The sequence below is a fragment of the Cibotium barometz genome, chromosome 46 (assembly GCF_041138505.1).
Source record: "Cibotium barometz isolate CiBa-2024 chromosome 46, ASM4113850v1, whole genome shotgun sequence".
Lineage (NCBI taxonomy): Eukaryota > Viridiplantae > Streptophyta > Polypodiopsida > Cyatheales > Cibotiaceae > Cibotium > Cibotium barometz.
The window spans coordinates 43,443,221-43,462,887 of record NC_141091.1 but is presented as its reverse complement, the minus strand read 5'-3'; the positions used below and the strand labels follow the sequence as shown (position 1 = coordinate 43,462,887).

At 40.7% G+C, this 19,667-nt stretch overlaps 1 protein-coding gene across 1 annotated transcript; it reads right to left on the bottom strand.

Moving 5' to 3' along the window:
• Window positions 1-13,158: 13,158 nt before the first annotated feature.
• LOC147612251 (uncharacterized) lies at window positions 13,159-13,939 on the bottom strand. The gene is made up of 3 exons (XM_086784192.1): window positions 13,811-13,939; window positions 13,523-13,722; window positions 13,159-13,417 (listed from the first exon to the last, which is right to left on the bottom strand). Exons 1-3 carry the CDS (start codon window positions 13,937-13,939, stop codon window positions 13,159-13,161), a joined length of 588 nt encoding a protein of 195 aa, XP_086640318.1.
• Between the last annotated feature and the right edge of the window lie 5,728 nt (window positions 13,940-19,667).

Genomic DNA, 19,667 nt, shown 5'->3' with positions numbered 1-19,667 from the left:
TGTATTAAGTGTCACAGGCTTGTCTGATGAGCTAGTTATATTAGCATTCATATACTAAATTAATATATTATAGTACATATTAAATTATCATAATATGGGTAGGAACAAACAAACAATACCACTTAAAATTTTTTTTTTGAAGTCAGTACAATCTTAGCCAAGAATCATGAGTGGTGGATTACATGCTTTGCTACATAAATAGTGACAAAACTCTGAACAAAATAATTGGTAACATGTGCTTGCGTCACTTTGGTAACAGTGTACATGTGTATGCACGTGTGCGTGTGTGAGGATCAGGTCAGAAAAAAAAACATTTTTTTGAACCAATGAAAAACTAGTCTGTAAAATTTCAGTCGGGATTTCAAGAATCCAATCAGTTGGTAATGACTCTTCATGGTATTATACGGTTTTTACAAGGTAAGTGAGACCAAACAATGGCCTTACAAAATACAACCAAAGTGAAAACAGGCATGAAAAAGTTGTAGGGTGTCTACTATGGACTTATAAAGCATGTTGCTTTCCCATGACCCAGACTAAAACCCCATTCCATCTTTAGTATAACATATGGCATTGTTGCTAAACTACACCAGATGATGCTTAGTTCTCTTCTCTCTGCATAACCAAATAATGCTTAGTGCCGCTCTCTCTCTCTCTCTCTCTCTCTCTCTCTCTCTCAACACACACAGAAGGTTACAAAAGTTTGTAAGTATGCTAACAATCTCTACCTTAAGTCATTTATACTATTCAATTATCTTTAGCAATCAACCTAAGATGAAACATGAACATCCTAAAGCTTAGCATTTATGCAGGCACAACATACAATCTAGAAAACTTAGGGTGCAAGGTGTACCTAAGTGAGATCAACACCTAACAAAAGAAGCAATAAGTTAAGTGAGCACAATCCAACAAAAATAAAGAAACATAAAAATAAACTATTCATGGTTCATGCAACAACAATAGCCCAACTTTGACTATCAACTAGAGCACCAAGGGTTCCCACTCTCCAATATTAGATGCCAATATTCAACCAATTTTCTCCTCTTGCCTACTTACATAGAATATTGAAATTGCTATTTGACAAACACAAAAATATACAAAAAAGGAAACAACAAACAAATCAAATACATGCACAACTCATAAAACCAAACCCTAGCAAAAGAAGTGATAGGTTATGTGATATTTTTAGCCTCAAAGGTTTCTTTTATACAACATAAATAAAACCATAAGAAAAGATAAAAATCAAAAGTAAGAGCTAAAGCATAGAAACAACAATTGTAAATGAATTGGTAAAAGAATAAAAGTCACAAACAAAAGTGAAATAAAAAATGAGACAAACAAATAGATAGAGTGAGATATATATAGAGAGGGATGGGGTTGAAATTATAAAGGCATAGACCGGTATAAATAAATAAAAAATTACAACCAAAACAATAGAGCTTAGGAACTAAACTTACTTTTGACTTAAAAGTAGAAAACAAACCTGAAATCGAAGGCAATAAACTAAAACTAAATATGAAATTTTGATAGTATGAGAGCTTTAAAAGCTTGAATAAGAATGAAAGAAAAAGAAAGAGATGTAAAGTTGTAAGATAAGAATCTACCCAATCTTGACTCAGCTTCAATGACTCTAAGTGTGAGATATACTCATCATTGGCTAAATAAAGCAGTTAATTTTAAGAGTGAGTTTATCTTTGCATGTGTGCAAATAAAGACATATGAAGGGAAACTATTATAAAACCAAAAGAGAAGAAAACTAGATGGAAAGATACACATACCTGATCTTCAAGAAAACCTTTAGAAAAATAAAGACTAACCTCCGTAAAGAGAACAAAGGGAGAGCATATCACCAACATTCATGCTTTTTCTCCACTTGTTGAGAACCTAAAAATAAAATTAAAAATTAAAAATGTAGTTATATTTTTAGTGACCAAGTAAAGATTACATAAGTGAAGTTAAGTCTTTACCTTGTACGGTCAACAAAAATGTGTCGGCTTGTCTTTGCTCCCCTCTTCCACATGTCAATTGCATCTTGGAAATTGAAGTCTGACACACTTGGGCCTTCAATTGATATGCGCATCAAAGCATCAACATTTCTAGTGCACAAGTGATTCCTTAACTTAGTTTTACTAATGTCCTGGACACTAAATCCCCTCTCACATGAAGCAGACTTGCTACAACACTAGATCATAGTAATTCTTGCCAGTCTCAAAAGCATAGGATACTTATGTTTCATAGTGTCATTAGCAACCCATGTGTTTTTTAAACTCCACCCCTTCACTCATTGGAAGCTTGGAGCTTAAAGTAATGATATTCTCTCCTTATTTGATCCTTCCTTACTAGCGCATCTAAAACTTTACCATTCACTTTTATCTTCTCTTCTCCATAAAAGGATGCTAACAATTCAATCTCAGCATGGCCATAGTCTTTAAATGCTTTGCTTGCTGGAAAGCTACAAGGAGCTAATGCTCTATAGCATTTCAAAACATGATTATCACATAATCTTTCTTTTAAATTTTTAATAATGGAAGTAACAAAAGACTCTTGAAATAAAATTGATCAATCTAAGTCAGATCCATCTACCTCCCTATGAATTCTAATACTTCTATACATGTTACCTCGAATAGATGACTGTAATGCATGAAGTTGTTCGTCAAGGAGCCCATAGTCTGGGATGATTTGGTAGCTATGCTTGGCAAGAATTGAAGCATTTACATCAAATTCTCGATCCGATAAGAAATACAACTCTAAAGCCTGGATCTCCACCTCAACAAACCCAACTACAGAGGTTACATCAACAAAACTTTTTTGAAAGACCTTACTCAATGTTGCTAACCTCTCTAAAATGTTTGCCATAAAGTGAATATTGTATATAAATTCAAACTTTGAAATCAACTCAAAGAGAGTAGTATTTTCTCTTTTAGTAAACTCTAGCAAAGCCTCAAACGATTTACAAACCTTATGAACTACCATGCGTCTGCTTAACCATCTTACCTTGTGAATTCGACTCATGTGAAGCACTTCACATCCAAACTCTTTCTCCAAACTTTCTAGCATGGATGTTTTAAGAGAGCTTTTTGAAAATAAGGAAGCAATAGAGTTCACACATGTATCCAAACCTTGTGCAACTTTAGAATCTTTAATTGCATCAGATAGACATAAGCTAGCTTGATGGGCAACACAATGAATGTTAGTCATGAAAGGATTATCTCTTTTCAATCGTGCAGATAAGCCATTGTGGCGGCCAATCATGGCTGATGCACCATCTGAGCCAAAACAAACCATCTTCTCGATATCAAGAGCAAGAGTTGAAATAAGCTTTAGGAATGCATCATGCAAACTAGATGATGTTCCACTTTGTCAAATCCCCACGGATCTTCCCTCGTGATCGATCTTGGTTCGAAACTCGAATCCTGCAAACAAACGAACAAACAAACAAGCAAGGGGGTGCAGGCCTGACTCACCTCCCAACCATGACAGCCGTGGGCAAGCCCACAGTCTTGGCTGTCCCCACCGAGCCACGAGCTGAGCTAACTAGGATGACGTACCGACCAATCTCCTCCTCGCGACGTCCCATACCGCCACGGAGCTGCCCTCGCGGGCCTCGAGACTGCTGCTGCCGGCCTCGGCTGCATAAAGCAGGTGCACGTCTGCACTAGATCTAGGCTCCAAGACCATAGAGCTCTCACAAACTCGCGACTCTCTATAATACAATAACTAACCTTGGCCACCCTTTTATAGGCTCTTGGCCGGTCATCGGACGTCCACACTTGGCCGCCCGCCCGTTCATACTTGGGTGCCCGTCCATTAGTATTTCCCTAACTTAGCTCGTCAATCAGCCTGCCTAGTTCCAAGCTTCCCCAAGCCTCGAAACTAGTCTTGCATGCGTATAGCACACGGTAGATACCCACTGTGCACATGACATAGTCCCCTTCCTCTAAGAGCTCACTCCTGAGCTCACTAAAAACCAGGGTAATCTCTCTGAAGAGAAGTCAATGTCTCCCATGTAGCGTCCTCCTCAACACGATCCTTCCACTTGATCTTGTATTCCGTGATAAGCGTATGACGCAATCTTCATTTACGAAAGCCAAGAATCTTTTCAGGTTCGTGCTGCGGAACAAATGTCATATCCTGGACATCTATAATTTCTTGAGGAGTAACTAACTGATCTGCTCCACCCAGTACTTCCTTAAGTCTACTGACATGAAATACAAGATGAACTTTCACATGAGAATGCAAATCCAATTCATATGCAACTGAACCAATCCGTCGTGTAACACGAAATGGTCCACAGTATCTAGGGGATAATTTCGGAGATCGACCTGTCCTTAGAGTCTCGGAATCTTTCGGAACTCGCAAATACACCATCGTTCCTTCAGAGCTCTCGTGAACGATGTCTATTAGAATAAAACTTGTCTCGGTCTTGAGCACTTCTAATAGATTCCTTCGCAACTTGTAACATTTCTTGCATATCTTGCAAAAAATTACGTGCTGCATCATGCTGAAGTCCTGAGAATCCCACTGTAACAGGTGATCTAGGTTGAAAACCATACATAAGCATGAAAGGACTAAACCCTGTACTCGTATGCTTAGTACTGTTATATGCAAATTCTAACATAGGAAGATAATCCTCCCATGAACTCTGTCTTTTGGATACATATGCTCGAAGCATATCCTCCAAAATCCGATTCACTCTTTCAGTCTAGCCATCAGATTGAGGATGATCTGAGGAACTCAAATTCAAAGTTGTTTCCAACTTCTCAAAAACAAGTTTCCAAAAATCACTCGTAAACTTAGAGTCCCTATCACTGACTATGTCCTGCGATAACTCGTACAGTCTAAACAATTGCTCGATAAACTGCCGATCTAATTGCGTAGCTGTAACAGTCTTTCGGGTCGATAAAAATCTAGCCATTTTTGTGAAGCGATCTACCACAACCCAAATAGAATCGTGGCCTTGATGTGTTCTTGGCAATCCGGTAATAAAATCCATGGAAATACTTTCCCATTTATTACCTGGGATTTGCAAAGGATGCAAATCCATGGAAATACTTTCCCATTTATTACCTGGGATTTGCAAAGGATGCAACAACCCAGTCTGTCTAAAGCGTTCAGCTTTATTTGCCTGACAAATCTGACACTTGAGAATATAATCTTCTACATACCCTTTCATCTTCGGCCAATAAAAAGTGTGTTTCACTAATGATAGTGTCCTGTGTACCCCAGGGTGTCCAGTAGAAGCGGCATCGTGACACTCCCTCAGAATCTTGGACCTAATGTCCGGGATCTGTGGTACACAAATTTTGTCATTACGGAATAGTAAACCATTCCGAATCATCCACTGACCTCCTGCAGCCTGAATGGTAGACTGCTCAGTCACCGAGTCTTGGTCAATCAATGAGCTCCCGTCCTGGATCTTCTGCCAAAATGGACCAAAATAACTATCAGTCCTGCAAAGCCCTCTCAATGACTGAAATAAGTCAGTAGAAATCTCGGTGAACGACAAAGTATTCACCTCTCTAATTCGACTAAGCGCATCTGCAATACTATTCATGGACCCTTTCCGATAACGGATGTCAAAATCAAAATCTTGCATTAACTCTGCCCAACGATCTTTCCTGCTACTCCCGTACAGATTTCCGAAGAAAAACAACAAAACCGAGAAAAGAACGAAGTTGTTTCACTGTTCGCGGTATAGGCCAGTCCAGAACCTTCTGAACTCGGTCATAGTCAATGCTCAATCCATCTCTAGCGATCTTGTGTCCCAAGTAAATGATGTCGGTCATAAAGAACTCACATTTATTCAATTTAGCATATAGTCGATTCTGTCTTAAAATAGATAAGACAATCGTGAGGTGTCTGACATGATCCTCAAGAGTATGACTATAAATCAAAATATCATCCAGGAACACCACCATAAATTTTTCTAAATGTTCACGAAAAAGATCGTCATTTGCTGGAAAGTGGCTGGAGCATTGGTTAACCCAAAAGGTAATACGAGAAACTCGTAATGGCCATACCTAGTTCAAAAGGCGGTTCTTTCGACATGCCTTTCATGAATACGTATCTGGTGATAGCCAGTACGCAAATCTATCTTCGTGAAATATTTCACTCTTGCTAACTTGTCAATCAGGTCATCGGATCTAGGGAGAGGATAACGGTTGTCAGCTTGTTCAATCTTTTGTAATCTATACACATTCTCCAGGTATTGTCCTTCTTTCTCCTAAGCAACACAGGTGCACCCCAAGGTGATTTACTTGGACGGATTTGGCCCATCCTCAAATAATCTTCGAGTTGTTTAGCCAACTCATCTTCCTCGGCTTGGCTCATCCTATAAGGTGGAATACTCACAGGATGAGCACCAGGGATCAAGTCAATACGATGATCTACTGCCTGTTCAGGTGATAAACCCGATGGCAGTTCCTTAGGAAATACGTCTTGAAACGAATCAAGTATCTTCTGTAATTCTTTGCTTTCAAACACACTTAATTCATTCACATCTAAGGAAGGGATAAGAAAAGAAGAAAGTGGAATCAATACACAATGGAAAGCGGTATACAAAGAAGAATCCATTGTATTTCCAAAATCAATTGTATTTACAAGAGGTCCCTGAGAGGGATGAATACAATCACCTAAAATACTATACTTGGTGTCCCTATGCTGAAAAGAAAAAATATGACTATACCAATCTATCTAGACGTCAAGAGTCTTAAACCACTCAATCCCTAATAAGTCTACATTTTCCAGATGCATAACATAGCATTCCAGAGTGTCTTTGTAATCCTGAATCTGGATTGGAAAGATCTCCACCTTACGATCCCAAACTTGTCTTCCCGCAGGTAGACGTACCTCATAGGTATGGTCGCTAAGTGTCGTATATCAAGACTCAATTTCTGCACAAGTTTATAGTTAACAAAGTTATGCGAACTGCCAGGGTCTAAAAGAACGTGAATCTTATGGCCATTCACTTCTCCATAAACGCGGAGAAGATCATGCATGCCAAATACCTTAGAATTGAACAGACAATCAAAACAAGTACTAGGGCGAGAGTACGGTAATTGACGTACCTGTCAAAGACAACTGGTTAGCTGCCTTTGGCTTGGGTCCTGCGTTTGTTTTGGTACCCTTTTGCTTTGGGCACTCGTTACGCATGTGTCCTTTTTCTTCGTAGATAAAACAACGTCCTTCCTTCTTGAGCTTTAAAACCCTCAGTCGTTTCTTCTTCGTTGGTCTCGAACTGGAATTCTTCGAAGGTTGGTCCGAAGACTTGCCTTCAGTCGTGTTAGCCATAGGTGCAGAGAACTTTCTTTTATGCTTGTTCCCCTGCTCGGTAACGGGTTTTGACTTGGAAGAGACCATCGTATCATCATAGATACGAGCTGAATGAATGGCCTCGTCCAAAGTTTTACATTTGTTATTTTTAATCTGTAATCGGTACGAGTCTAGTAAACCAGCTACGAAAAACCCCAACAGAGTAGTGGGATCCATCTTTGTAGCTTTCATCTGCAAGTCACGAAACTTCTGGAGGTAGACCTCATAAGTGAGGTGCTGCGAGGTCATGGTCAAAGCTGAAAACCGGGCAACAACATCGTAATCATCCTCTTTCTTGAGGAATTCTTTCTTGAAGATATCTTCGAATTGTGCCTAAGTCGTTGGCTTAGGGTTCAGTTCCTTTCACCAAAGCAAAGCTTTGCCGGACAGGAAACCTGCTGCTAATTGGATCTTCTTTCCATCATCATATGGATGAAACTGAAAGTGAACTTGCCACTTGTGTAGCCACGTGTCCACGATCTCCTTGGTTCACTACTTTTGCTCGCCCCCGAACGGTTCCGGAGTAATATTGGGGCCTAAAGCTGAAGCCAAGGTATCCATACTCGAGAAAGTAGAGAGGGTAGTGGTCAATAGAGCAATGGAGTTCTGCAAAGCCTGCATCTGGGCTGCGATTTGTGCCTGACGTTCCGTCAAAGAAGCTTCGAGAGCTACTTTGAACTCTTGGAAATCTGTTTTTGACACAAAATCGTCAAAAAGATCGGCATCGGTTCCTTCCGTAGCCGGCAAGCCTTCGTGTTCCACGAGGGGCTCCAACTTTGATTCTTGGGTCGACATCGTGAAGAGGGTACGTGGAGAGAAAATTCGATCTTTGCACAATGAAAGTGCGAGCGAACTCGAGAGCTTGAGAGCTTGAAAACTCGAGAGCTTGAGAGCTTGAAAACTTGAGAACTTGAGAGATGTGTGGCAACAAGAAGCCCACGTGAGGGGGTTTATAAAGGTTTCCCAAAAGCCAAAAATCTGCAAAAGCTAAGCTTAGCTTTTGCTTTAGCTTTTGTGTTTTTTTTCTTGAATAAATAAATAAATAAATAAATATATATTAATATATATATGGATATATATATTCTCTTTTCTATTAAAAAAAACATCTTGAAACCTTTGAAACCTTGGAGGATTCTTTTACAACTTTGAAAGTTTTAAATTTAAAAAAAAACGAAAGCTAAAAAAAACGTGCTTGCCTTGTGTTTTTTTTTCCTCCAAGATTAATCTGTCGACGCCTGGATTAGCCCGCCAGTGAGCTGACGTCGCCATGCTGCCGGCTGCTTTCTGGCCGTCGCCTGCACGCTTGCCGACTGCCTGGCTAATTCGCCATCCTGCGCGCCTGCCACATGAGTGCATGGGCGCCCGCCTGCTGTGCGTGGCCTGGGCGCCGGCTGTGCGTGGCCTGGCCTGGCCGGTGCGCTAGGCTGCGTAGGCCTGGCTGCCTAGCTACGTAGGCCTGGCCGGCCTGGCCTGGGCCGCCTGCGCTAGGCTGCGTAGGCCTGGCTCGGGCGCCTGCGTAGGCCTGGTTGGCTGCGCTAGCCTGGCTGTCTTGCTGCCAACAGGCACGCACTTGCCCGCCTGAACACACCTGCCCACCTGCCACGCACCTGCCTGCCTGCCACGTCAACAGAACCCGGCCAGCAACCCACTCGCCAGCTCTTCTCTCGCTCTCTCTCTCATGCGCCAAAAAAACAACGAAAGCATCATGCTTTTTTTTTTCTGTTTTCTCTCCCTGCAGGTTATGCGACTGCACAACAAAACAGGCCTCTTCTTTGCAAAAGTAATCAACCCTTCTAAACCTACCATCTCCCATCAACATGGGGTTCTTTGATGAAGAAAAAACACACACTAATATGAAAACTGTAGTATGCACAGAAAAAACAGCAAGTTTTTTAACACATACCATTCTTCGACCTCTTCTTCTCTACCTACCGACTTGCTCGTTCACGAGGTATGCTCAATTACCACTGTCAAATCCCCACGGATCTTCCCTCGTGAGATCGATCTTGGTTCGAAACTCGAATCCTGCAAACAAACGAACAAACAAACAAGCAAGGGGGTGCAGGCCTGACTCACCTCCCAACCATGACAGCCGTGGGCAAGCCCACAGTCTTGGCTGTCCCCACCGAGCCACGAGCTGAGCTAACTAGGATGACGTACCGACCAATCTCCTCCTTGGCGACGTCCCATACCGCCACGAAGCTGCCCTCGCGAGACTCTCTATAATACAATAACTAACCTTGGCCACCCTTTTATAGGCTCTTCGCCGGTTATCGAGCGTCCACACTTGGCCGCCCGCCCGTCCATACTTGGGTGCCCGCCCGTTAGTATTTCCCTAACTCAGCTCGTCAATTAGCCTGCCTAGTTCCAAGCTTCCCCAAGCCTCGAAACTAGTCTTGCATGCGTATAGCACATGGTAGATACCCACTGTGCACATGACACACTCTCAATCTCTAGCAATCCCAAAAAAATAGTCACAGGCTCATGATCTTCTAAGAATGAAGCATAGATGATTAAGTGTTGCTTAAGCTGAATATCTGTAGATTCATCCATCATGATGCTAAAAAAAGGTGAGTTTCTTAGTCTTATAAGATGCTCTCTCATAATAGACTCACTAACGTAGTGAAAAAATGCAATGCAAGATTTGTCATTATGATACATATCTACTGGAAGTGAGGGGCAACCACAAAGAGAGAGCAACTCTAACACTGAAGTATACTTACTGATCGGCCGTGAGATCCTCCTTGGCCACGTGATATGCAGCAGCAACGAGATTAGATCTAGCAAGAACAGCTTTATCCTTTGCCTTGCTCAATGCATCTGTAATATTCAGCTTGTTTGTGCTAGAGGAGTAAGCAAATTTGTGAGTATCAGATCTAGCATGGTCCAAAAGAGCACTTATTTGAATATTTTTTGAACCCATTTTACCAAAATCACTCTTGGAATTTCTATCTTCCTTGCAAAATTTACAAAACATACGACCGACTTCCTTATCAAAATATGCCCAATCATAAATCCGCACCCATGCTTCATGTGGGGATATATTTCATGCGCTCCCCCTTGTCGTGTAGCGGGGGAGTGCATGAAACACTTTCCCTCTCATTTACTCCCTGTGGAGATGCGCCGTCATTGAAAGCTGGCCGCTTCCATCTCATGCCAGCTCATCAACCATACCCCTCTGCCGGAAGTAATCAGCGTGGTAGGCGGGCTGGTCAGTGGAGGAGCCGCTAGAATCTGCTGGAGTAGCTCTGGTTAGCACTGGGATGTAGCGTCGGAAGGGCGATCGAGCAGGCAAGGGCTGTTGGAAGGGGACGTATGCTTGATGCACCATCAGCGCATTGATTAGCATTGCTAATCAGCTTCAATCCGGGCTCTAATTGCGATGGATGGCCACTGATCAAGCTGCCGACAGCTAGGATTTGCGGAGTTATCATTGATGTAATCGGCAAGATTAGAGAAGTAATTAGGGCCCGATTTGATAATTTCGGAGTAATCAGCATGGTAGGCGGGCTGGTCAGTGGAGGAACCGCTAGAATCACGCATGTAGAGGGAGTGATTGCTGGGACGTAACACTCCAAGGCATTATAAAACTATCACACAAATGTTTGGATTTCCCTATACTTTTGTTAGCTCAAAGTAAAGGAAACATTTCCTCCAAGGCATCATTTTAAAAAAATAATTATGATATTACATGAATACATAAAAGGGATGTCTAGACTCTTGGTAATAATTAAAAGTCCACCTTTCATTCAAAAGATTACTAGTACTTGTCATTAATGTTTATGTTCAAATTGGGTTGTGCAGTGCATCTCAAGAAAGCTATCTTTGGAGAAAACTATAAAGGCTGGTAAGGATAAAGGACTAATAGGAATAGTAAGTATGTTTGCTTGTTGCTGCTTAGTTTGATGTTTGTGGTGCCAAGCTTTTGGAATATCATGACTTGTCTTTGATTAATTTATAGGATAAATCCATAATGAAATCGGGGCTATTAAGTCGAAAAGCCAAAACTGCTTATAAAGTAGACGAGCGCTTTGTAGTTGTAGTACCAGGAAAGCTACTATTGTTTAAGGTAACTCCTCTTCTATGATAGTATTTACATTATTTCTAGTTTACCTTAATCAATGCAATAACTCATAATACCCAACCTATGCATTGATTAGGGCTCTGATATTTCTTCAAAACGTGTTAGATATGTCACAACGTTGGCAAGAGCAAGAGTTGAGGTATGCTCTCATCTCTCTTATAACGTGTAACAAACTCACAACATAATGTGCATATGCTGAACAAATTCCTCATACTCCATACTATTCTTAACAAGCCTATATTCTCTATGTCATGTCGTTTTACATTGACTTGTTCTTAACAATCCTACATGGGAAACTAGAACAATAGGGGTACATTGACTTGTTCTAAACAATCCTTTATGGGCCCCACCACCATAATAAGGGCACACTTTCCTAGGCTCTCTAGGAGATACTCTCCACTTTGCCTCCATATGTTCAATCACTTTATCCACAATTTTCTTACCATCCTTCTTGAAAGGTCTACTTTTAAATTGGTTCAAGAGGATTGAACCATTGTCACACATTCACAATCGGCATAATACACAATCGCCAAGGTGCTTTTTATAAGAAAGACTTTTTGATCAACATGCATCAATGCTATACATGGTTCAAAAAAATTCATATCCATTAAAAGGAAGCTACTTGAAAAAAAAGCACTAGCATAAGCATAATGAAGAACAAAATTAAGCCCAAGTGTTTCATGTCACTAGCTACAATGATCACTCTGCACCCCCCTCCAAAGCTTTGGCATCCAAAGTTGCTTGCATGGAGCGTTTTTTGGTAGCTGCGGGCCGTGGAAAAGGAAGAGCACTATTTTCTGTATATGCTTTTCTCCCAAGAGGACGACGCTCAATGAATGGTCTTGCTCGTTGCATAGAATTTCCAAAACCATCTTGTACAATCTGAAAATTCTCAGTAGGATGCAATGCTCCATGCTCGTCCTTTGCTTGCACCTCTTGCATTTGAAGCAATAACCTTTGCATTAAGGCATCAAAATGTGCTTGTAAGCTTGGTTTTCCTAGCAATCTGTCGCATTAGGCTTCTTCGCATTTGGCTCTTGAGTACCTTGTTGAGAATGGTCTACATTCTCAATGCTATGAGTCTCCTCCATGACAGAAATACAATTTGAGCCAATACATGTGTCATGGCCATTGTCATACAACTCCAAACACTTACCAATGATAGTATTTAAATTAAAACCCTTTAGTAGCATGACCTTTACTTGGTGCTTACACATATTGCCCTTCATTGCCCATCCACAATTACAACAACCCCAATCACAATCAGCATTATACACAATGTAATGGATCTTGGCGCCCGAGGATTGACTTTTTACCTTTGCCATAACCCTTGTGCCTTCATTAAAAAATAGTACATCTCCATCTGGGATGCTTTGAGCTCTTTCCAGTGAATGCTCAATCAATCTTTTTATGGCTTTATTTATGACAAATCCACCCTTCTTTGCCTCATCTATATACCAAAAATACGACAAACATGCCGTCATAAGTTTGTGCAAAAGCCAATCAATTCTACGTCCCCATATGTACTTCTTGCCACATAAGAAATGAGACTTTAAAGTAGCATGATATGACTCGATAGCTCCATTTGTATCTTGATTTGCATGCGGAAGCATCCTCAAGCTTCTTGGCCACATCTCTACAAAAAGATAAGGCCCAGGTGAGTACTAATGCATAAAAAGTACATTAGGTTCCAATGATGTATTAAAGCTTCAATCAAACTTTTAACTTCTTAAGCTTAGAAGGTTGAACTTACCAACTTTTGAAACCTAATAAGTACGGAAATATTCAATAAAGGCCTCCTCATGTGAAAAGTCGGCCAAGAACTCCAATACACTATCTTTTATATTGTCTATGGCAATTGCCTCCGCCGAAGCTCCCCCTTGGACACGCATGTTCATGATTGCACCCAGGCGTCTAAACATGATAGCTCTAACTTTCCAATCTTGTACCTTCTTCACTAAGTGCTTCAACCAGCTTCGACGAACGTGCCATAAACATAAATAAATTGGTATGTTGAACACCACCCTATTTTCAAGATTGTAATAAATTAGAAATAAAAGTTTAGCTAGTTTGACAAAGAGAAAGAGATAATACTTTGTGAGCAATAATGTGGGCATGCACATGATTTACCTGATGGCATTTATCTCGGTAGTTGCATCATCAACAAGAAAGGCATTTGGATCCCATGATTTGTTGTAGTCAAGTATTTTATTGCGAAGACTTGTAAGCCATTGGACAATAGTGTCCGTATCAGAGCTTGATGTTATGATCCACGTAACTGGGACTCCATTTTGATAGTTATCAAATACTAGCACAGTGTAGAGTTGGAACTAAACAAAAAATATTCAATGAGATAGAATCTTAACATTTCTACATATAAAGTAGCATAAAAAAAGTACATATATACTACATGCGTACCTTGTAAAAGTTTGTTCCAAATGTTGAATCCATTGATATGACCCCATTGTTGCCATGTGTGTTGAGCTTCTCAAGTTGCCAATGTGTTTGAATACCTAGCACAAATGGCTTATTGTTTGTAGCATCCATCTCCGCATAGTAGAAGACATCTTGAGAGTGTTGTTGTGTCCACATGCGAACACTTTGGGCATCACTAGAATGTAGCTCATGAGTACTACTTGCATGCTTCCTAGCAATATTTAAGATGTCTCTAAGTGATAGGAAATCATCTCGTGACAATGTATAGCTAGGATTGTTTACTTTTTTTTTTGTGAACAACTTGAATATGTGCCTCATGCACTTGCATTGGAGTGTAACATTTGCAAAGCATTTCAAAGACCCATGATTTTATTTCCAAAGAGAGCCATGGTGCAAAGGATAGGTTGTGGCCCAAAGTTGCCTTAATGCCTTCTTTGTGACAAAGCTCATCATTCTCATCAACATGATGCATTTGAATATAGCGAATGCAAGCTACATCTTCTAATAGATACAATCTTTTTGCAAAGAAATGATATTGACAACCACACATGCGAGTACCTTTTACACAACCTGGACGGCTTCCTTTCCTTGTCTTTGGTGTCTTTTCATTGCGAGGAACCATGATCTCCTTTCCATGCATATCTTTAGGACCATAAGCACACCAAAACAAAGTCTCCTCTAAGTAGCTATCAAGAGTTGGTTGCTTTAAGCTACCCTTTTCATGCCTTCGCACGGATTGCCGCCTAAAATTTGTTTCTACATCTGTAAGAGACTCTTCTCCTTTTAAAAAATCTGTTAAGCGATCCCAGTGAAAATAGGCTACTCGAACATATCCATATATAGACTTTTCACACTTTTTATCGGTCCATTGTAGATGATTAGCATTGAAAGGACCCAACGGTGGATATTGAAGGTGGATCCTAGTGTCCATTCTACACACACACACAGACCAGAAATCCTAGTAAAAACCTTACATTTTTTTACACATAAATGAAAAGCATGAGCTCTTACATACGACGTACAGGGGGTGGGAATGCGATCGATGATGCCCAGCATTAGAAGCCTATCGCCGGGTTGCACCTTTTTGTTCAAAAGCGCCTGGCTGCAATCCGATACCATCCTTCTGGCTGGGGGGGACACCAAGAGGAAGATGTAAGCTCTCTCTCTCTCTCTTTCTCTCTCTCATATGTTGCAGCGAGAAGAGTGTAGCGATCAGTTTGACCCTCAGGGTTCATTGTGCAAAATAAACATTTCTCATTCCTTTAAACAACGCCACTGCTTAAGGCGAAATGATCAGCTACTACAGGCCTTTGGGAGTGGACGAAAATAAACAATAAAATGCATTATTTTGACGCAGTAAACCATACAGATAATAATCGGGCTCGCAAAAAATATAAAGGCTTACCTTATTGATTGTAAACAATTTTTTCTTGTTAAACGTATTTAGTTAAACATTGACCAAAGTTTATCGAGACTTCTTTAGATAAGAGGAAGAGCGGCTCGTCATTGAAAATATGCAATGATGGAGGAAGTTACGTGAGAAAGCCACTGTAAAGAGTAAGAGCAAATTACGAGGTCGAGCGTAGCTAAGGGGAAGAGGCGGCCGTAAAAGGAGCCAGGCACGCCAGCGGCAAGGATTTTTGGGTGTTGTTGTTGCAGGCGACGAGGATGATCGGCAAAACGGGACTATGGTTTTGGTAAAGGTAAGGTTGCAGAGATTGAAAGAGAGTGTTGAATTCATTGAAGGGCAAGCATGGGTGGGACGGCGTATCTGCACAGGGAGTAAATGCTAATGCTGAGCTGGCATGAGAGGGAAAGTGTTTCATGCACTCCCCCGCTACACGACAAGGGGGAGCGCATGAAATATTTTCAAATTGTACAAGATGGTTTTGGAAATTCTATACAACGAGCAAGACCATTCATTGAGCGTCCTCTTGGGAGAAAAGCATATATAGAAAATAGTGCTCTTCCTTTTCCACGACCCGCTCCATGCAAGCAACTTTGGATGCCAAAGCTTTGGATGGGGATGCAGAGTGATCATTGTAGCTAGTGACATGAAACACTTGGGCTTAATTTTGTTCTTCATTATGCTTATGTTAGTGCTTTTTTTCAAGTAGCTTCCTTTTAATGGATAAAAACTTTTTTGAACCATGTATAGCATTGATGCATGTTGATCGGAAAGTCTTTCTTATAAAAAGCACCTTGGCGATTATGATCCAAGACTTTCCCCTCCTCTTCCTCTTCCTCTCCCTCCGCCCTCTTCTCCCCCACTATCCCTTAGTTTAGATAATCTACATGAACCAACCCTTCTTGAGTCCCCTTCTCTTCCACAAGAACCCACCCCCTCCCTTGGGCTCCCATAAGGTGGATAGGAAAGAACTATCAAAGTCAGGGGCGCGTTGTCGTGTGCCCATACAATCTTCCAATCCTATTTCAAAGACCTCACGCCTTCATCACACAGAGGCATGCGTGCTTGATGCTTTGATCGATCTGCCCAACATGGCCAAGTGTAGGGTGATTTCTGACATTGGAGGTCGAAGAGAGAGGAGAGCTGGCATGGCGGTGCTACAAAGTGTTCGTCATTTCTATACAATTAACAAGAAGAGGAACTCTATGGACACTTTGGCTTCTCGATGGGCTATTGTGGTAGCCATAAGTAGCTCCCAAATGAAGGGTAAGGTAAGTGCCACATCTCGCATCCTTTCCATAGCACCACACGCACTTTGAGTTGGGTCTATTAAACGATAAAGTTTAGATGCCAATGAGGCTAGTGCTTTGTGGGTGAGTAGTGGTCATGTAACTAGGCATGATCGCCTACTAGATAAAACCTCTAGAGCCTTGATAGAAAGGTTTTGGGAGGTTTTATCTAGTAGGCATGATCGCCTACTAGATAAAACCTCTAGAGCCTTGATAGAAAGGTTTTGGGAGGAAAATTGTCATGCTTAACTAGTTTTCAAGAGAGCTTTGCATAAGAGAGTCACAAGAGGAGTGTTCATTGAGCACGGTGCTTGCTTTCTCAAAATGACCCAAACAAAGTTGTATTCTCAGTTTGTGGCATCATATCCATATCTTAAAATTGGGCAAAGGTCATTTAAGGGGTGTAAGTCTTGGTTTGTGAGGTAGTCACAACACCATGACACATGTTTTTCTCACTACCATGTTGAGTTCCAACTTTTTTATGATGTGTTCCGTTCTCTTAGTGGGCATAGAGAGTTGCCTTGCAGTCTATGTGATTTCATCCACTCTCTTTTGTGTTGTGTGCACACAACACAAGGATGCCCATTTCCATATGATGCCTTGTGTGGAAAGAAATTGCACATCATGTGGTTCACTTGCACATCTACAGATGGTAGATCTTGATGTAAGTGACCAAGAGATAGTGCCATGGCGACGTTATTTTTATGTGACACACCAGCTCCAGAGTGGTGGGCAGTCCAGGAAGTTGCAGCTTGTAGACAAATATACACCACATTGTCACTTCACGACCACATTTTGGGAACAGATCTACCCCTATATATGACACAATCATTGTTCCAAGTTGTAGGATCATCAACTCCAAGCATGTCTGGCAGAGTTTCCTATTGGTGTGGTCATATCTGTGGTTGATTTTATAGAGAACTACACATTTACACCTTTTCAAGAGATACAATCTGAGTTACTTTTGGGAGCAGGTAATGGTTATATTTTATAATATTTATTTCATGTTTGAGCTATATTACTTAATTGATAGTCCACATTAGCTATTGACATGCAAAGGCAAATGTGGATGGGATAGCGACTACCTCCGAGGCCCGTGTCATTATTCAAGAGTATCATTTCTACATCAGTGAGGATGATCATTCACATGATGCACATTTTGTGCAACACTATTTTCATCTCCATGATAATTTTTTACGAGATTGTGGGGTTAGATGGCGCCAGCAATGGGTTTGGTCAGAGTGTAACACTGTTTTTATCTCCATGATAAATTTTTATAAGATTATGGGGTCACATGGTGCCAGCGATGGGTTTTGTCGAATGGTTGTGGTGCACAGTTCAAGGCGGCACGATAGTTCTATTGGCTCTACAGGTAGTACTTATAGTTCTCAAGGATTCATAATTAAACTAAATTCACTAGAACATCTTAAAGAAAACAATAATTGATGTGGACATATAAGATTTATGCCCACCCAAGCCTCACACATGGCATGATATCCAGGCCTTGAAGATTACCAAGCCTAGATTTCCAAACCTAACTAGGATTGTTTTAGACTTGAAAAGGGGAGAGTGGACACAATATGGGAGAGTGGACACAATATGGGAATTTTCACTTGGGAGGAATGAAAATGGACCTTCCCATACTCAAATTAAGCCAATTATTTTAAAAATAAATTCATGGTAACAAGTATATTGATCCCTAGAGTTTTTATATTGAAAGATTCAATATTTGATTTTCTAGAATTAAATTACAATTGATTTAATGGGCCCAGTTCATAACAAATTTTACAAAGTAAATCTACGAACATCCAACCGTTAGATTTGTAATTTTACCTTAGATCCACATTCTAATAATCTTCCCCAATCTAAACATCACTAAATCCATACAAATTGAGCATTTTAAATGGTAGATGTGGTGGGAGGACAAAATAGTATGTTTTTTAACAATTCTAATGCCTTTCAAATAATATAGAAAATAATAGAACACATCAAAAATCACTCGATACATTAGTGAAGCTCTATGTTATGTGAATTAGTGACATGCAAAGTGGGAACATCATATGAGTAATAATATAAAAGTTATAGGCAATTTACTCACATTTAGTGTACTTATTGACAAGGCTTGTATACAATTTTGGTTCCCAAAGAAAAGGCACTTTGCAATCATTGGATATTCAATCAGATTATAGTTTTAGTTGCCCAACTTTGCATGTTGTGTTTCATTAGAAGACCTTAAAGTGAAACTCTCTAGCTAACTAGGAGAGATTGGCTATTCTTCTTGAAAAATTGATTATTTTCAAGCTAAACCCAACGACACCCACTAAACGAAACTAGATAACCTCATTTTGCAACCACCCTAAAATGAAAATAGCAAGTGCATGGGAGAATGTAGGAGACGGGCAGTGTAGTACTCTGGAAGTAAGGCAAGGTGATGAGACGGGGTATAGGCACAATTGAGACCTTTTGAGGGACTCTCCAAGCAGCAGTGGTTCATGTTACCACACGAGAGAGAGGAGAGCACCAACTTTCGTGGAGTGGAATCCTACAATTCCATATTCTTGATTGAGGTTGTAGGCTAGAGATCCTGCAGATGTTGAAGATCACGGAGAACAGCATGGCGTGAGAAGGCTTGTTTGGGTCAGAGCAGAGGAAGGGCTAAAGATTAAAATTAGCTAGGAGGTGTGTCCCCAAGAACTTCTGGAGCAGCTCATTTGTTAGAGACTTGACCTAATTCAGTTATATCTCAATTGTAGCTGCCAAGTGTCAGCTGGATGTTGACTTCTGTGAAATTTGTTAGTTGTGGATGAAGGTGAAGCTTTGAAGAGCTGTTGCTGGGTCTAATGGTGGAGGACCCTGAAGTTTTCTAAGTTTTATTCCTTTTTTCTTGGAGCCCCAATCTCACGGTTATTGAGACTGTTTGTTTTTGTTTCAGTGAAGAATATAGTGCGTTGAGCTTGAGATCTTTGGGAGTTGATAAGTTTTTGTGCCATGGTGCTTTAATTGTGTTGTCTTGACTGAGATGATGGAGGAGGAACCCCTGTGAGGACAAATGTATTGTCTGCTATGTCAGAACTGAGTCAGTCACCTTCAATTGAGATACTAGAGTCAGATTGAGTTAGTTAAGCATCAGATTTTGTCAGCT

Excerpts from the sequence above, each read along its gene's own strand:
- LOC147612251 (XM_086784192.1), bottom strand. The coding sequence starts at position 13,939 with ATGGATGCTACAAACAATAAGCCATTTGTGCTAGGTATTCAAACACAT. Across the intron at positions 13,723-13,810 it reads TTGGAACAAACTTTTACAAG|TTCCAACTCTACACTGTGCT; the intron begins GTACGCATGTAG and ends TTTTTTGTTTAG. Across the intron at positions 13,418-13,522 it reads ACCGAGATAAATGCCATCAG|GGTGGTGTTCAACATACCAA; the intron begins GTAAATCATGTG and ends TCTTGAAAATAG.